This window comes from Protopterus annectens, chromosome 6.part0 (assembly GCF_019279795.1).
Source record: "Protopterus annectens isolate FY-2018-M chromosome 6.part0, PAN1.0, whole genome shotgun sequence".
NCBI classification, from domain to species: Eukaryota; Metazoa; Chordata; order Ceratodontiformes; family Protopteridae; genus Protopterus; species Protopterus annectens.
This window is the reverse complement of record NC_056737.1, coordinates 1,375,649,072-1,375,668,384: the sequence shown is the minus strand read 5'-3', so window position 1 is coordinate 1,375,668,384 and position 19,313 is coordinate 1,375,649,072. Positions and strand designations below refer to the sequence as shown.

General features: G+C 40.4%; 1 protein-coding gene across 1 annotated transcript in view; it reads right to left on the bottom strand.

The window, feature by feature from the left end:
• SLC35F5 (solute carrier family 35 member F5) overlaps positions 1–19,313 on the bottom strand; it is a 1,937,586-nt gene that overhangs the window by 810,134 nt on the left and 1,108,139 nt on the right. The window contains exon 13 of the mRNA XM_044074930.1: positions 9,326–9,430. Coding sequence (XP_043930865.1) covers positions 9,326–9,430 — 105 coding nt within the window. The remainder of the gene's footprint in view (positions 1–9,325; positions 9,431–19,313) is intronic.

Here is a 19,313-nt window from a genome sequence, read left to right as displayed (position 1 = left end):
GAGGGATAGCCAAAGGCTTATGCTGTGACAAATCCAAGAATTCCCTAATCCATTTCTTAGACTGAGGGTAGTCCTGACTTTCCCATTTGAAATGCTCCCCAAGAGTATTCAGAGCATCTCCAACAGAAAAATCTTCTGGAGGGGAGGCAGAAGGGATGGAGTCTTCTGCATCAGAATCCTCAAAACCAGAAAAAAGTTGAGAGTTCCCCTCTTCATCAGCAGAGTAGCTGGAAACTTCAGACTCTGAAGCAGACAAAACTTCTGGGGACAATTCCCTAACCCTCTTAGAAGAAAGTGGCTGAGAGACCCTGATAAGTGTCAAGAGATTACTAGCCATTTTAATCATCTGGGACTGAGGCATTTGAGGGGAGGCCGGCACCTGCTTTGGAGTAGATTTTTGGCTGGAAGGCCTGCTAGAAAGCCGGAGGGACTCAGGAAAGGTAGTCAGTCTGGATCTGGTCTCCAGGCAAAGAAAAGAGGCCTCAGAAGCCGGCGCCTGCTTAGCGGCTCCGGATCCATCACAGGTGGCGACTGGCAGAGGGTCAGAAGACGAAGTGGAAGCCTAAGGAATGGAGGACTCAGAAAAAGTCTCAGCAGATGCCTGCTGCTGAACATCCACGGACTGCAGAGGTAATGAAAGCACCTCACTGACTACTGCTGGGCCAACAACTAACTTAACAGGGACGTCAGCGGCTAACGACCCTAAGCCTGTCGCGGTCCTCATCCTTGTGCTTCTTAGGAACATCTGAATTCGGGAGATCAGAAGACACCATACTGACGAACTTAGGCCAAACTCCGAAATGTTTGAACAAGATCCTAGCTCTACAGCGTATGGTACACAGGTTGAAAGAAGCATAGAGAACACAATTAGGTATGTCGTGCTCAAGGCCCAAACAAGTGATACAGGAAGAGTGAAAATCATGGTGCGGAATCTGTTTTCCACAGGCAAGACCATTATTAACTTTCTCTGACATTCGTTAAAGCAAGAAAAGAGGGTCCCCAATGGGGTACTTATCAGAGGATGTCTTCAACTAAGCATTTGGAATACAAAAAGAAGGTACTCGGCTGACCGGCACTCGTGCAAAATGCTTCTGTTTCAGGCTCCGCGGCAAGAAAGACTGAGGAAATGGCATCGGCTGCCTTCCTTTGTACCCGACGTCAGGCTTAAAACCGAAGGCAGCCGACATCATATACCAAGGACTTTGGTATTCTTGCCGACTGTGGGCTACCGGGAGCCGGATAACCCATTCTGAAAGTACTGCAACAGAGAAACATGATGAACATCAGTGCTGTATATTTGTTTCAGACTTTCCATAATAAAAACAAGAAAAGGTGGCTGACTTTATGGAACAGTTGGCTATTAATAACATGAATAAAACTGACTCTGGTTGGACCTTGTTTGGATGGTTTGGTAATGCATTTGGAAATGCTGTTACCAGCATAATGCAAAGTACAATTATTTTATCATAATTGTGCTTTCATTGCTCTATACTCTGTCGTTAAAAACTTACTAGTGAACTGCTTTGTTAGGAAAACCGTACATGCAATGATTCTAATTCCTAAACAAAAGTGGCCCAGGGCTTATATGTTTGACAAAGACAAGGTTCAGAATAATGTGGGAGTGTGATGCTTTTCCACATCAGAAGGAGTAACAGAAATGGATATGTTATTTCTTTGTCTATTAATGCTTACATTTTTATACACAGCTTACAGTACTGCAGCAGTTTTATATATGAATTTCACTTTTTAGCTAACAAGAACACCTTAGAGTTCATTAGAGCTTAGCAAACAGATGGCAAATGTTTCTTGCAATCATTTAGCCTTGAAAAAAAGTTAGGTATTCTATAAAAGATAAGTCTGCTGAAAAGGAACACATTAACCGGTCAAAAGCAAAGTGCTCCCATACGCACAACTTTTTATCTTGTTACTCCTTACAGCTTTGAAAGTGTGTGTGTTTATGTGTAATCAAAAGCTGAAAAAGCTTTGAACTTTGTATGAAGTAGTCTTTTCTTATGATGTAAAATAAATTGCATCTAAGTATACAGCTGAATCTTTCAATTTGTTGCACGATTCCAGTATTGATACTTCATAACAAAATGTATTTACATCCAGAATCTTTGTGTTTGGGATTATCAGCTGTATTATACTGTTTATTAATGGATTAACCTTTACAGTTCATAGATTCATAGGTGCATACTAGGCTAAGGACCACTAGGACCCTTGCCATGCAACCCAATGTGACCCACAAACTTGATTTATAGGGGGTGATTTAATGACTGCCTCAGTCCAGCAGAGCCATAGGAGTCAGACCAGGGTGAATATTACCCACGCATTGGTCCAAGTTGCACTTAAATAGGGATAGGGAAGAAACCTGCTTCAAGTGGATGGCAAGCCTGTTCTAGAGGATGGGAATTTTGAGAAACATCTCTTCTCTCTCTCTCCCCTCTATATGTCTTACATAAGTTGCAAGCAAAACTTACAAATCTACTTCTTAGCAGATTTTGACAAAACATACATAGCCACCCTACTCCACACTAAAGTTGACATTTTTATTTCACCTAGTACTGATTTAAATTTCAACCAAAAAGTTAAGAAAAACTGAGACTTCCAAGATGAAGAAATCTACATTTTTCAATCCTTAGTCACGCATCTAGGGAAACAGCTTGCCTTTTGCAAATAATGGCATATTACTTAGCTTGCTAGGTTGAAAAGCTGTTTAAAATAGAACTGCTAAGTTTATGTACTTTTGAAAATGGACAAAACACTAATAATTGTCTTTTGGCTTTTCCCGGTTAGGGGTCGCCACAGCAGAACTCCGGTCCTCTAATGATTGGCAGTTGATTTTTACATACCGGCTTGCCCAGGCCTGACGCACAACCTTCAACAAAGGTACACCCATTCACGCATGTCACCACGCAGAAGACGCTCTAGCTGAGAATCGAACCGGACAGCGTCTTACTGTAAGGTGACAACGCTACCGCAGCAACACCACCGCGGTAAAATGGACAAAACACTAATAGTTTAAAATTAACAGCAATATATTTTAGCATCCTTTATACAAATACCTAAAGCATAACCAATTAACACAACTTGTGTACAGAATAAGGTCCTCATCTATCCTATCTGGTGGGGACTGAAACTGGGTTACCAACAAGGACTATGAAACATAACAGGATGGAAAATGTTAAGTAATACATGAAACAGTAACATATGGGGTAATGTAAATATTTACCTAAAAGAAAGACTGAAGTCTAGGCCACAGTCTTAATGTTGCCAACACTACATTCATGGTATAGGCCTGTAGCTGCATATGACAAATATTAACTTATTACAGCCTAGTGACACCTCTAGGCATTTCTGCAGTTACATACTACAGATACCTCAAGACATCAAGCACTGCTTGTTCAAATTTGCATTAATAATTCCAAAACTTTGCTACATGCAAGGTATTAGAAGATTTCATCTTAAAGCTTACATGAAGACAAACAAATGTATTGATATTTTACCTATTATCTAGTGTAGCTAAAGAGATAATTGAATATTATTTGTAAACTATTTCTTTGTATTGTAACCATTTTCATATTTCTCTAAATATCTTATCAAGTGACACAGACAGAACTGCTTAGCTTCATATGAAAGCTCGGTTTACTATTGAAAGTTCGAATCTGCTTCGGTTGACCAATAACAAAGGCCAACTCAAAATGCTGAATACGAAATTTCAAATGTAAACCCAAAGCGAAACTGAACACCTAGTCCATCACGGTTCGATGTATTCGACATAGCAGGAGGTGACGGCACTCGCTTCCTGCTATGCACATTAACGTACCATTGAAATCTGCAGTCAATGGTACGTTACTTCTTGTATTTTGCATGGGGGCAATGGAGATAATGTAATCAGTGAGCCATTTGGCTACGGTCACTTTTGTTAATGCTTTGCCCAACTAAGTCTTGGGGAAAAAGAGACAAACAGTTCTGATTTACTCTGGTCTTTAGTTCTCCGAATGCAAAATCTGAGCTGTCCATGAACATCCAATTAAATCGCATTCTCCCTTGTTAGAAAAATTTGGAAAGAAGAATGGTAGGTTAGTTGACTGGTCAAGATTTGCTTCTGACACCATTACAGGTAAGAACGAAGAGTTGGTCCAGACGGATACTCTTAATTATGAAAAATTGGGTAAGGTGACCGGGAATAAAATGCCTGGAGGTCAGATACCAGCCTAACCGATGTAATGTGAAATCAGTGCTGGAAAGGGATCTACATGTCTCTGATAGGCCCAGACAGAAAATTTTTCAATTTGCTTGTGCTTTGTGCTCACACCAGCATGTTGCTAATAACATCTCCATTTTGGCCTACACCCACCATTCCTTGTGGTGCAGACACTTTTTTCTTACATTTTGTCTTGTAGAAAGCGGCCAAAGCTTGGAAGACAGTGAAGCTGTGAGTCACTGTTCTAACAGCAAAGCTGTTATCTGGAAAGAATGAATACCCAAGGATGTCTTTCTTTGTTGAATTCTATCTGTTCTAGCCATTAATGAAATATGCTGCACACGTCTCAACTTAGTACTGGGTAGGATGTGTGGGTTTTCAAGACATGGTTTAGTTTGTGTGGTGAATATTTATTTTAACAAGAGGGAGGAGCATAGGGTGACATAGAAGAGTGGAGGAAGATGCACACATGTGGATTATATCTTATAGGGCCAGTCTGAAGGAGACTGGAGACGGTAAAGTGGTGGCAGGGGAAAAGTGTAGTTAGGCAGCACAGGATGGTGGTTTGTAGGATGACATTGGTGATCAAGAAGAGGAGGAGGAGTGTGAGGGCAGCACCAAGGATCAAATGGTGGAAATTGAAAAAGGGTAATTGTGAGGTGGAGTTCAGGAAAGAGTTAAGACAGGCACTGGGTGGCAGTGAAGCGTTACCGAATAGCTGGGTAACTACAGAAGAGCTAGTAAGAGAGATGGCTAGAAAGGTGCTTGGTGTGACATCTGGAAAGAGGAAGGAGGACAAGGAGACCTGGTGGTGGAATGAAGTAGTACAGGAGAGTATACAGAGAAAGAGGATGGCAAAGAAGTGGGATTGTCAGAGAGATGAAGAAAGTAGACAAGATTATAAGGAGATGAGGTGCATAGCAAAGAGAGAGGTGGCGGCTAAGGATAAGACGTATGAAGAGTTGTATAAAAGGTTGGACACTAAGGAGGGAGAAAAGGACCTGCACCGATTGGCTAGACAGAGGGACCGAGCTAGTAAAGATGTGCAGCATGTAAGGGTGATAAAGGATAATGAGGGAAATGTACTCACAAGCGAGGAGAGTGTGTTGAGCAGATGGAAAGAGTACTTTGAGGCGCTGATGAATGAAGAGAATGAGAGGGAGAGAAGGTTGCATGATGTGCGGATAGTAAATCATGAAGTGCAGTGGAATAGCAAGGAGGAAGTAAGGATAGCTATGAAGAGGATGAAGAATGGAAAGGCTGTTGGTCCAGATGACATACCTGTGGATGAATGGAAGTGTTTAGGTGAAATGGCAGTGGAGTTTTTAACTAGATTGTTTAATGAAATCTTGGAAATTGAGAGGATGCCTGAGGAATGGAGAAAGTGTTTTGTTACCGATTTTTAAGAATAAGGGTGATGTGCAGAGCTGTAGTAACTACAGAGGGATTAAACTGATCAGTCACAGCATGAAGTTATGGGAAAGAGTAGTGGAAGCTAGGTTAAGAAGGGAGGTGATGATTAGTGATCAGCAGTATGGTTTCATGCCAGGAAAGAGCACTACAGATGCAATGTTTGCTCTTACAGTGTTGATGGAGAAGTACAGAGAAGGTCAGAAGGAGTTGCAGTGTGTCTTTGTGGACTTAGAGAAAGCATATAACAGGGTGCCTAGAGAGGAGTTGTGGTATTACATGAGGAAGTCGGGAGTGTCAGAGAAGTATGTAAGAGTGGTACCGGATATGTACAAGAGTAGTGTGACAGCGGTGAGGTCTGCGGTGGGAGTGACGGATGTGTTTAATGTGGAGGTAGGATTACATCAAGGATCAGCTCTGAGCCCTTTCTTATTTGCAATGGTGATGGACAAGGTTGACAGATGAGATCAGACAGGAGTCCCTGTGGACTATGATGTTTGTAGATGACATTGTGATCTGTAGTGAGAGCAGGGAACAGGTGGAGGAGACCCTGGAGAGGTGGAGATATGCTTTAGAGAGAAGATGAATGAAGGTCGGCAGGACTAAGACCAAATATGTGTGTGTGAATGAGAGGGAGGATAGAGGAATGGTGAGGATGCAGGGAGTAGAGGTGGTGAAGGTGGACGAGTTTAAATACTTGGGATCAACAGTTCAGAGTAATGGTGTGTGTGGAAGAGAGGTGAAGAAGAGAGTACAGGCAGGATGGAGTGGGTGGAGAAGAGTGTCAGGAGTGATTTGTGACAGACTAGTACCAGTAAGAGTGAAAGGGAAGGTCTACAAGAGGGTAGTGAGACCAGCTATATTATGTGGGTTGGAGACAGTGGCATTGACAAAAAGGCAGGAATCAGAACTTGACGTGGCAGAGTTGAAGATGTTAAGATTTGCACTGGGTGTGACAAGGATGGACAGGATTAGGAATAAGTATATTAGAGGGTCAGCCCAGGTTGGAAGGTTTGGAGACAAAGCCAGAGAGGCAAGATTACGTTGGTTTGGACATGTGCTGAGGAAGGATGCAGAGTATATTGGGAAAAAGATGCTAAGGATGAAGCTGCCAGGTAACAGGAAAAGAGGAAGGCCTAAGATAAGGTTTATGGATGTGGTGAGAGAGGGCATGCAGGTGGTTGGTGTGACGGAGCAAGATGCTGAGGACAGGAAGAAATGGAAACAGTTATTCCGCTGTGGCGACCCCTAAGGGGAACAGCCGAAAGAAGAAGTTTAGTTTGAGCCGAAGAAGTGGGACTCCAGCATTTATATCTGGTAACTTCAGGATTACATACTGGAAGTACAATAAGGAGAGAATTTGAAAAAAAAATGAAAACAAAAAACTCCAGGAGGAATCGGCAAGGGATGAAAAACAACAAAAATTATAGAAATAACTATCTTAGCTTTTCATACGAGTAACAAGAAAACACAATTCAAAGTAATATCCCTAACAAACTGCTTTTCGATTCCAGTAGCAGAAGAGAACTGAAAGGCAAACACACAATTCACTCAACCTACTACAGCACACATAAGAAACAAATGACACCATCAGGGACAATTGCAAGAATACAACTTGAAAGAAAATGCCCGAGAGATGCAAAGCCTTTATAGGTTCACAGGTACTTAGTAGGCTACTAATATGTGAGGATCTTAAGAAGCCTAGCCTTGCAATTCCATTGTAGTTCTTAACCTTTACATTTTACATACTAATAACCCAGAGGCTGACAGAACAAGAATATTCAAGTAGTATCTGCAACAAGATAATCTCAGAATATCAGTCACACAACACTCTTAGCATTTTCTATATAGTTACATCAGACAAGATTACGGTCATCTGCCAATACTGCTGTCTGACATGAAACTACTAACTGGTACAAGACTAAGCACAAAAAGCAAGTCACACCACTAAAGGCTGTTCAAACAAATATAAAATGTGTAAGAAAAAAGAATGAACGTGCCACCTCTTGCTCTCAAATATTTAAATAACAAACACTCAGTACAAACCGCAGTTTAGGTGGAAGCTTGGTAGCTCTTACAAGAACTGTTGAGCTGTTACAAACAGCAGTTTAAATTGAAGCTTGCTAAAACTGGAGCTGTTAACAGCAGCTGAAACACTCTTGATATAAACAGCAGTTAGAGAGTGGAATTTTGTTGGCTCTTACAAGAACTGTTGAGCTGTTAAAAACAGCTGTAGCACTCTTGATATAAACAGTGATCTAAGTAGGAGCTTCCCAGTTCTAATTAGACTTAAAAACTCTATTATGTAAAATAAATAGTAAAACAAACAGTAAAATACAGGATAAGCGCTTTCGGTTAAGCTTAACCTTGTATATAAAAAGGACATTTTTCTTACTTCTAACAGGATCTGAAAAAGGTTAAGTATAACCAAAAGAGCTTATCCTGTACTTTACTGTTTATTATATAAAACAAATAGTAAAACAAAGAGTTTTTAACAGTCTAATTAGAAATGGAAAGCTTCTACTTAGATAGCCGTTTGTATCAAGAGTGCTTTAGCTGTTTTTAACAGCTCAACAGTTCTTGTAAGAGCTGGTAAGCTTCAACTTAAACTGCTGTTTATATCAAGAGTGCTTCAGCTGTTCTTGCCAGCACAACAGTTCTTGTAAGAGCCAACAAACAACCACTCTAACTGCCGTTTATTTCAAGAGTGTTTCAGCTGCTGTTAACAGCTCAACAGTTTGAGCCAGCTTCAATTTAAACTGCTGTTTGTAACAGCTCAACAGTTCTTGTAAGAGCTACCAAACATCCACCTAAACTGCGGTTTGTACTGAGTGTTTCAGTTATTTAAATATTTGAGAGCATTCTTTTTTCTTACAACTGGTGCAAGACAGATTATATACACCTCCATGAACACCCATTCTACTTTGCCCATGAAACTAACAAAAATGTCTCTTTCACAGTATAATATGTTTTTAATTCTATAGTGTTCATGACATTTAAGGAGAACTCCCCACAAAGAAGACAAAGTTAGTGCCATCCTACTCCGATTTAAACAGGCAAGTAATCTAAGCACTCTGGACTCACTATAGTCATTATTTCTGTTTAACAGTCTATGCTCAGATTGTTAAATCATGTTACATCATACTGTTCATAAAAGACCTAAATAATGAAGACAATGTGCTTGTATGAATTTCTACAGGGAATATATTGCCAAACTGATGGTACAAAATATTGTCCAGTATCTTGAATGAGTCTATGTAACCAAATGAGTAAATTCATATTCTAATCTGTTGTTGTTTGTCTTTTCGGCTTTTCCCAGTTAGGGGTCGCCACAGCAGAACTCCGGTCCGCTAATGATTGGCAGTAGATTTTTATGGTGCCAAGTTGCCAGCCCGACACCCAACCTTCAGCGAAGGCACGTCCATTCACACATGTCTTTCGGAAGCCACTCGACCGCGGGGAGGACATGCAGACTCCACACAGAAGGCACTCCAGCCGAGAATCGAACAAGAGAACCTCTTGCTGTGAGGCAACAATGCTACCGCTGTACCACCGTGGCTTTCAAATTCATTTTCTAATCTGTAAAATGTTAAAATAAATGTAACATTATTGAAAACATTTATGAAATGACTTTTAATCAGTGTTCAATGCAACAATATACACACTTTGTAATTCAAACTTTTTAACAAGTACAATATCACTTCTTACCAAAAAACATTGGAATGTCAAGCTTATCGTCTCTGTCCACTTTCCTTTTAATCATAACTATGTACACGGCATAAAACACAGCTCCAGTTAAAGACCACAGTGAACCTGTAAAGAGCAACTACAGTCAGACACCATGAATACTGCAATGCTATACACTACTGCATATAGTACATTTATGTGATATATCTACGTGTGTATGTGTGTGTATATATATATATATATATATATATATATATATACATATATATGTGTGTGTGTACATATATATATATATATTAATTATATTTATAAAATAGATATAGATGCATCTAAAACCAGATCTTCTAGTGCCACACTCAAAACTATTCCTGGAACCTTTTACAGTGAGTCACAGCAGTATGAAATATGAATGATGTCCTTATATGAAAATCTATGGCACTACTGACAAAAAGCATTGTATGAACACTTACAGAATCAAAATATGTCCAGATGCACTTCTCTGGAAGTAAAGCTGTGTGAAGTACTTAGCACAGCAGAAAATCTCTGCGGAATGGTCACTAACAAAACTTTTTTTGACTTTACCACCTTCCATAAATCTTATTCTGAAAAGATTTTTCCCACTACTGACTTCTTGCCTGCATGGACCAATGCAGGTTTTGCACCTTGCTAGGTAATGATGCAGATGTTTTCTCTTATATTTAATGACTGTGTTTCAGGCTTCTTTGGTGTCTTGAGTCTGTACTACCACAGGGAAGTGGAATTATAGTTATTTAAAAAAAAATACTGTGCTGAAGAATACCACTAATACACAAAACACCATGGGGCAAAAAAGTACAGCTATCAGTATCTGTAATCATCGACCATAAAAGTGTGCATCTCAAAATTTGTACAAGCGATGAAGATGTGCGAACACACAGTAACTCATTTGATACTGAAAAACAATGAGATGACTTTGTAGCATGGAAGTGTTAATGGCCTTGCATTGCCTCAAGCAGCATCACTCCTGTACAAAATGCTAATTACTCTACTCATCTGGTCTGCTTCCTTTATGAATTCACTTCAAGCTGTTACTCACAAATCCTTTACCTCTATAGAGACCCGATTTACACACTCCCAATATCTCCTAAACCCAACCAATGCTCTTTATTCTTAACTCCAGAGCACTCAGTAATTTGAATTTTACAATAAACTCAACCTAAAACACTCAAAATGAAAAACTCCAAAACAAAGCCTCTTGGTGTTACAATAAACTAGATCTCTTTACAAAGCTTCTAACTTTCTTACTGCGCATTCTCAAACTCTTTCATTCTATCCCATCTCAGGTTTACTCTACTCCTCTCCATCCATGTAAACACTAATACAACAGCAAGTCATAAATTAGTACAATGCTACAACAAAACTGCAAAATCTGTTACAAAATGCCTACTCCACTGCTTACCGCTACAACTAAATTGGCTTGAATTCTCAAGCTAATTAAGTTTTATATATATATATATATATATATATATATATATAGAGATATAAAAAAAAACCTAACACAACATCCTCTTCTTTCCCAACAAATGCCCTTTCCTCAAATCTCTCCTCTCATGCAAGTCCCCTTTGAACTACTGACATGAACCAACCTCTTGCTATTAGAACATTTAACTCCAAGGATTTCCAATACTCAATTTCTGTCTCAAAACTCCTTAATTTTATTCCCACAACTGCATGTTTCATATCGTCTCATTTCAATACTGAAGTATAAGATTATAGACATAACCCCAGGCTTTTCTATTGGGATACCTCCCTATATTAAAGTCATATCCAATAAAGTACAGTTCTGGAAGCAAAGTTACCATAACAGAAGAAGTTTGAATATCACTGCTACAAGTAGCCTAAGTTACATTAGTAATATTCTGCAAAGGATGCAACAGTCGGCCACCTTCTAAAGCTTCAGAGCACATTCCACATGCCCAGTCAGTCAACTCAAGTTGAGCTGACTAAAAAAAATAAGCTTGGTGTCAAGCCTTTCAGGGCTTTACCAACTGACAGAGGGATGCTGAGCCCTGAGAGGACATTGCTAGGAACAACAAAAAATAAATGTCCACACACTGCTATAAAAAACACATTAAAGATGAGGGGACTCAAGGTAGGGAGGAAGTGACTACTGCAACAGTGTTCATTTGAAGACCTACTGTTACGGTACGTTAACTAACAGAACTGATCTATGTTCTTCATACTGATCATTGCTATAGCAGCCTAAGCTATATGCATAGATTACCACAGCTTAGAAAAATTGGGAAGTCCAGGAAAAGATACAGGAGACCTGGAAAATGGTCCTAACACAGCCTGAACTAGACCAATTGTAAAATTATGTACACAGGACCAAGTTGCTGCTTCTATAATACTGAGAGTCCAATCCTTTCTAAAAAGCCAAAGATTAAGCCAAGGCCCTCAGAAAGTGTGCCGTGACCCTGATCCTAGTTTTGCAGTGGTGGGAATAACAAAAAGGAATAACCAGAGACAACCATTTGGAAAAAGCCTACTATGACACAGGTTGTCCCTTCTTCTTACCTTCAAAAAAATAACCTGATCATAAGTTCAGAACGATTTTGTTCAGTCATGGCAGTCTCTTGAGTTGTACGCCGACATCCAAGCTATGGAATATCCTTTCTTCCTCATTTTTGAGTTCAATAGGGTATAAAGGATTCGATCAGATAAAATCACTTTAGCTAGAAAGTCTAGGAGACTCCCTCTATGATGCCCTCCCTGTGGGAGAAATAAAGATGCCTCGTTGGTTTCAAGTAGTTTATTTAGTTAAGTAGGTAGATGGTCTGGAGTTGTTTTTCTAATACATTATATTCAATAGATCTGTAATTCAAAGGCAGTTACAGAAAATAGCAGGAGGATCCCAAGGAGCTGATGGGAGGAAAATTTGGGAAATGGAAAAAACAAAGCTTAAAGTCTACTACCTTATTTGAATATTCCTGCAGGACCAGTGAGGGTTTAGCAGCTCAGCAACCTGAGAACCTTATTCTTAGTTAAAAGTCTTTTACTTTTAACAATGTGACCAGTCCCCATTCTTCTTCCTGATGAAGAAAGACCTTTTTACTTGCAGGGGAGGTAGTCACTTACAGAGTTTGACCCCGTTTTTCCAACCTAAATACATAAGGAAAGTCAAGTCATAAACAAGTAATCAGTCAGCTTTTTAGACATGACCACATCTAAAGACACTAAAAACAAATGCCTTTCCAATAATCTGTTCAGAAAACCAATGAATATATTGCAGCACAGTAAAAGCATGCATCCTCAGACTCTAAATGTTATAAAATCATGGGATAAGAATTGTACACGTCTCCAAAGAGCTTAGAGTTTTCATCACAAATCTAATCAGCCTACAACAAAACTGTGCAGATAGGGAGTACAGGAATAGATTATTGAATTCCATCCTCGACCCCAACAAAGCTTTAAAGGATGCAATGAATCCTATTTTGAAGGAATCCCCTGGGAAACTCCCAGGACATAACAGAAACCAGTATCAGGACCCACAGGAGGACAAAAAAAAAAAAAAAAAGAAGCATGGTTCTCACTTTTACAGTGGATTACAAAATGATCAGAAAGATCATGACCAACAACTGAGTGGTGATTATAGACAAACAGCTGGAAAAAAAACTATTAGGATCCCATCTGCGTTTTCTTTTAAAGATGGCCAGGAAAGTACAGTTGTGTAAGTAAACTTAACATAACAGCTGATGTCTGAATGATCACTGTTGTGGAAGCCTTAGCTATATGGGTTATATCATGCCAAGGATATAGCAGCTGGACAGCTTCCAACATTTCAGGGTACCTTCTCCCTACCCAAACTGACAGGCAAGCTCATACTGAGCTGAATGAAAGCTATATTTGGATTCCAAGTCCTTCAGAGCTTTACTGCCACCAGAGAGAGAGGGAGGCTGAGTCCTGAAAGGACACAGCTAGGAAAAAAAATAAGCAACCACACCCTAACAAACAACATACCAAAAACTAAGGGGGATGGAAGGAGGGATGGAGCGGCTACTGCAGCAGTGATCATTTGAACATCAACTTCTATGGTAAGTTTACTAACACAACTGTACTATGCTCATCATATTGCACACTGCTGCAGTACCCCTAGCTACATATATAGATTACCTAGCTTACTGCATTTGGGAGGTAGAAGGAGAAGAGTCCAAGAGCCCCTGGAGAATGGTCTTTGCAAAGTATAACCTAGACCTAGAGAAGGACTCAAGCCTATAGTGCTTTGCAAAGGTCTGTACAGAGGACCAAGCTGCAATTTCTAGAATACTTCTACAACCCAGCTCTTTCCAAAATGCCACAGATCAAGCTAAAGTCCTGGTAGACTGCATCTTAGCTCGGCCTGGAAAATTTTTGTTGTTGTGAGTATAAAAAAAGTTAACAGCCTTAGACAACTACTTGCAAATAGTCTGTATTGACACAGGTTGTCCCTTCTTCTTAACTTCACAAGAAAAGAAAAAATGATCCAAAGATCTGAAAGATGAAGTTCTGTTGGAATAGTACCTAATTTGTCATTGGACATACGAGGTACAGAACATCTTCTCTCACTCATTTTTAAGATCAGCAAAGAAAATGGGGGAATGGACACTTTGGCTTAAAGTAAACTTATATACCACTTCAGGCATAAAAAGGCAAATTACTTCTCAAAGAAACCCAGTCTCTCTGGAAAATGTGATAGGGTTGACTCACCATGACACCAAGGAACTGGGTTACTCTTCTTGCAGAGGTCAAGGCAATCAGTAAAACTGCCCCCCATGTTAAGAACCTCAAGGCAACCAGATTAGCTGTTTAAATGGAACAAGTATTAATTTCTCAACCACAGAATTAAGATCCCAAGGGGCCACTGGTTTTCTTTGAGCCCCTCAAGTAAAACCCATTTAAAAAAAAATTGATATGAGAAAGCCTTTAAAAAGGGGGACTCAAGGGCAGACGTGCTGAAGTGGCAAAAAACTGAACCTTAATGACTAAGAAAGGCCATAGGAAAGTGACTCACAAGCATTATAAAACCAGAGAACATAAAGCCCTGAATGGGTGAATGCTCCGTTGTTGGCACCAACTAGAAAACATTTTCCATTTGCTAATATAAGACTTTCTAGTAGCAGGTCTCCATTAATACCTGTTGCACATCCTTGGTAAACTGGTGCTTAAAGGAAAATAAGACCATATCATCCATGCAGACAGCTGAAGTTGGCTGAGGTCAAGGTGTACCAAACACTCCCATTCTGTGAGGAAGCTTGTGGTAATTGCCTCTGGCCATTTCCAAAACAAGGAAGAACCACTGTTGCCTGGGTCAGAAAAGTAGTGACCACAAAGATCTTTGGGATTCCTTCTGAATATTCGGAAGTACCCTGAATATCAGTGGAAAGGGTAGAAAGCATACAGGAACATTCCTGTCAGAGAAAAAGAAAAAAGCATTTGTCTTCCGAGCCTTCTAGCTTGGAGTCCTGGTGTAAAATATTTAGAGATTATACACATGGATCTACTCAAGAAACTCCTCACAAATGGAGCAAATCTTGAAAGAAACCCTGACTGGGTTTGCAGACGCAAAAGTATGCCCTGTCCTGTGTTTAGCTGGTCTGCCATTCAATATTGCTCTAATAGAATGAAGGATGCCTGTAGAGTGAGCTCGTGTTGTGAGGCTATATCCCAAGCTAACATGGCTAGTCTTCAAAAGGGGTACAAACCACGTTCCTCCCACTTGAAGATGTACCACACGACTGTTGTATTGTCTAAAACAACTTGAACAGGTCCTGGGGACCAAAGATGTTTTGAAGATTTGAGTGCCTTGATCAGGGCAAGCATCTCCTTCATATTTATGTGCCTGCATCTGTTCTGGGTGTCCTACACACCTTGCACTATTATTCTTCCTGAAACCGCACTCCAAGCAATGTCCAAGAAGTCTGAGATGAATGACTGCTTTAGAACAGGGAAGGATAAGGGGAGACCTGAATTAAAGTATATTTGCTGTCTTCACCAAGTCATTTTTCTATTGACAAATCCTAGCACTGGGATTTGAAAAGACAACGTATGCAGATCTTGGGACCAAAGAGACTCTGTCACTACTGTATCTCTCATGCAGAGTCTTGCTGAGGTTATGAGACCCAAAATCTTGATGTATTCCCTTTTAGTGATCCAAGTCTAAGTGGAAAACCCTAGAAATAGATCTACATATATATCCATTTTTCATGAGGAAGAGAAGGTCCTTGAACTGAGGTGTAGCAGACATTCTAGAAGCACAATCCTGCGTGAAGGAGTGAAAAAAAGGACTTTTGAATTTTCTCTTGGAATTCCAGCTTGTGTAAGAGATCTTTGGCCAAGTGAGGGAATCCTAAGACTTTGCAAAGATAAGCAACTAAATATGAAAAAAGGAAAATAGTACCCTGTAGCAAGCTATAACTGGAGCTAGCCACTTAGGGGACACTCCTGATGTGTTAGATAGTCCAAAGGGTAAAGCAAGCAGAGAACTGATAGTGATCCAGTCACACAAACCTTAAAAATGCGTGAAGTCTGGATAAAAAGGAATAAGATAAGTATATTTTAAATGTAGAGTTACCAGGAAACTTGAATGAGGATGAAGAGGTAAACTGACAATGAAATCATTTTGAAGTTAGGCACTATAACAAACAGGTCTAAGAAGAAAGATGCAGAACTGATCTCAAATCATTTTCTTTCCTTGGCAGTAATAACACCTTTGAACAAAAACCTTTCTCATCTTAAGATGGATGAATTAGTTCTGTCACCCCTTGAAAAAGCATGTAATGAAGGACATGTGGAAATAAAGTCTGAACTAGTGGACAAGGAAGAAACTCATGGCAAGGAAGGATATCCTCTCACTGCCATCTATAACCCTGGATGATCTTTAGAACCCATTTGTTTGAACTATTTGCTGTCAAACAGAAAAATGGAGATTTAGACTTTCTGGAAAGGAAGAATGACTGCCAGGGTGGGAGGGGGAACAAAGTCCTTTAAATAGTCAAACTGACTACTTGGAGGTTCCTGAATTATTTTTGGAACACCCTAGCCAGTTTGCCAAAACTGGATGAGGAGTTAGAGAATCTCTAGAAAAACAGGGCAGAAAATCTTGAGAGATCCCTGACTTAACTTACCATTTTATCACATTTTTGATCACCTCTGCAGCAAAATAACCAAAAGGTGAATCTCTATCCCACAGAGAAATTAGAATCTCATTCACTACCTCTTGGGAAGTTCGGAGAATGCAGCCAAGCAAACCTCCTCAAAACAGTACCAGAGTCCACAACCCTGGAAGTATTATCAAAAGAATCGCACACTATAAACACACAGAAGTGACTAGTACAATAGAAAAAACTAAATAATTTAAAGCAGATATTTCTCAAAAGAGGAAACTGCAGCAATCATTTACCATACTTTCGCAATTAGTCAGAGTAAACATGAACATGTGAAAGTACAGCTGTGTACACTTACCATAAATGTAGATGTCTGAGTGTATTCACTGTTGCAGTCATCACATTTGGGTTATCTCTGCCAGGGTAGCCCTCAGTCGGCCCGAATACCAGAGGTTTAGTATTTCTGCGTTGGTTGCTGTCACTCCAGGACTAATGGCTGCCTTACTTTATACCACTGACAACCTGACATCAGTCCTGGAGCGACAGCAACCAACGCAGAAATACTAAGCCTCTGGTATTCGGGCCGACTGAGGGCTACCCTGGCAGGGATAACCCAATTGTAATGACTGCAACAGTGAAACATGAAGAAAATTGTGACAATTAGGTTCATAGGTTCATACTAGGCTATCTGCCCTGGGGCAATTATAAGCCTAGCCCGATTTTGTTTGGCTTACGCCACCCCTTGATTTGAGTATACTGTGCCCTTTTTAAGGTTTAGTTTGCTGTGCCTCTGTCTAATAGTGACACGGAAGTAATCCCCGGGACAAACCTACGATCCCCCATCCACTCATCAAGATTCTTCTTGAAGAGATTCAGTGAGGTGCTCTGCCTAACATGAACTGGAATTCTATTCCAGAGCGAAGGGAGCCTCTGGGTTATGAATCTGTCCCTCCAGCAAGTTCTATTTATTTCAGTGCTGAGGTTCAAGTCCCTCAGTGTGGCTCTAAGGGATTTAGATTTACTGAGGTGGAGCATGTCCATTAATTCTGGATTGGACATAGCTTTATATGTCAGGCATAGATTGCCTCGAAGTAGGCGGCATGCAACTGAGTAGAGCGGGAGTTTTTTTAACCGAGCAGCATATGGCATCTGTTTGAGTCCCTTGATCCTCTTGGTGAGGTACTTTTGGGGTCTTTCTAATGCTGCAGGTGTCGGGTAAGGTACATCCCAAAAGGGGCATTGTATTCTATGATGGGCCTGATGAGGGATGAATAAAGGGGCACGATTACCTCTCTTGATCTAGATGTGAAGCCTTTCATGATGAGGTGGGCTATGTAAAATGTCTAACGACTTTGGCAATGTGGTTGTCAAAGGAGAGATTGCTATCAACTTGGGTCCCCAGATCCCTAATTACTTTCTCTGTACTTAATGGGTTACCGCTTATGTGGTAATTTGTGGGCACATTGTTTTTGCCAAAGGGTATGACTATACACTTTTTGGCATTTAGCTTTAGACCATGGCTCTGGCACCAGTTATCCGTCTCTGTGAGACCTTTTTGAAGGAGGTTTGTGTCAGCTGGAGAGTTGATTATGGCACCTAGTTTGCAGTCGTCTGCGAACTTGGTGAGCCATAGTCCTCCCACGTTGGCCTGTACCTCGGAAAAGTATATACCGAACAAGAGCGGTCCCAGGACAGAACCTTGTGGGACGCCACTTGTGACCGGTTTTGAGTCTGACATGGCTCCAGCAACTCTCACTCTGTGGGTTCTGTCTTTGAGCCAGTTTGCGACCCATCTTGTGACATAGGGGTTTATATTTAAGCTGGATAGCTTATCTATGATGCCCGAGTGGGGTATTGTGTCAAATGCCTTTGCTAGGTCCAGATAGGCTGTGTGGACTACCTTCCCTTCATCTATGGCTTTGGTGACTATTTCGAAGAAGTCAACCAGGTTCAAAAGGCAGGATCTGCCCTTGACAAAGCCAAACTGGGTAGGATCTAGTGTCTGTAGGTCAAAATCAAAGCTGCAGAAGCATACACTATTTTCCCATACCCATATCATCCCATTCTCATCATAAAGAGTTAGATAGGAATTAAACATTTAGCAGTAGTATGAATAAATAAAACTACGGCTACTAAGTCAGGTTTAGGAAGAATGTAAAATACTTAAAAAGACTGAGGAAATTGTATACATTCCATCTGCTGTTTTAAGGGCATCAGGCTAGCTATCAGGAAAAATACAGACAGAAACACACATCCTCAAAACTTACAAAACTGGAAGAAATTGTGAAAGTTCATGAAATTCCTTCTGTAACAGCTCATAAATTTTCTGAGGGACTGAGAAACTTCAACGTACGCCTACTGAAAAAAGTTTCAGAGAGAAAACAACCCCAAAGGAAGAATCAGAAACTGAGCTCTCTTCAGAGTCTGAATTAGAACATTGAGGAGAAAACCTGCATCTGTCCTTTCATTTTCCTGCCCAAATTCATAACCTTGAATCTTTCTCTTACCAGAAAACAAAAAAATAAGGATCAAAAGCCTGAAAAAACCCTGAGCCTGTCCCAGAAAATCATTACTGTCTAAGGAAATTTGAGTAGATGCAGGTTTAGTTTTCTGTTTGAGAGAAAAAAATGGGGCCAACAGTGTTTATAAATGGTAGCAGGGATTGGCACAACTTTCTGACAAAACAAGGAAGCCTTCCTTGTTCCCCCTCTCCCAATACTGACAAAAATGGCTCTCCCTTGCCCACCGGGAAGACCCCAATAGTTGCAGAGGATGGGGCTAATCCCCATCCCATGGTGGCTGTAGGTGCTATACCAGGGGGATCTAGGGTAAAAGATGAGAGCTCTGAACCACAAAACATGGCCACTGCAGAATCACCCAACTGTGTG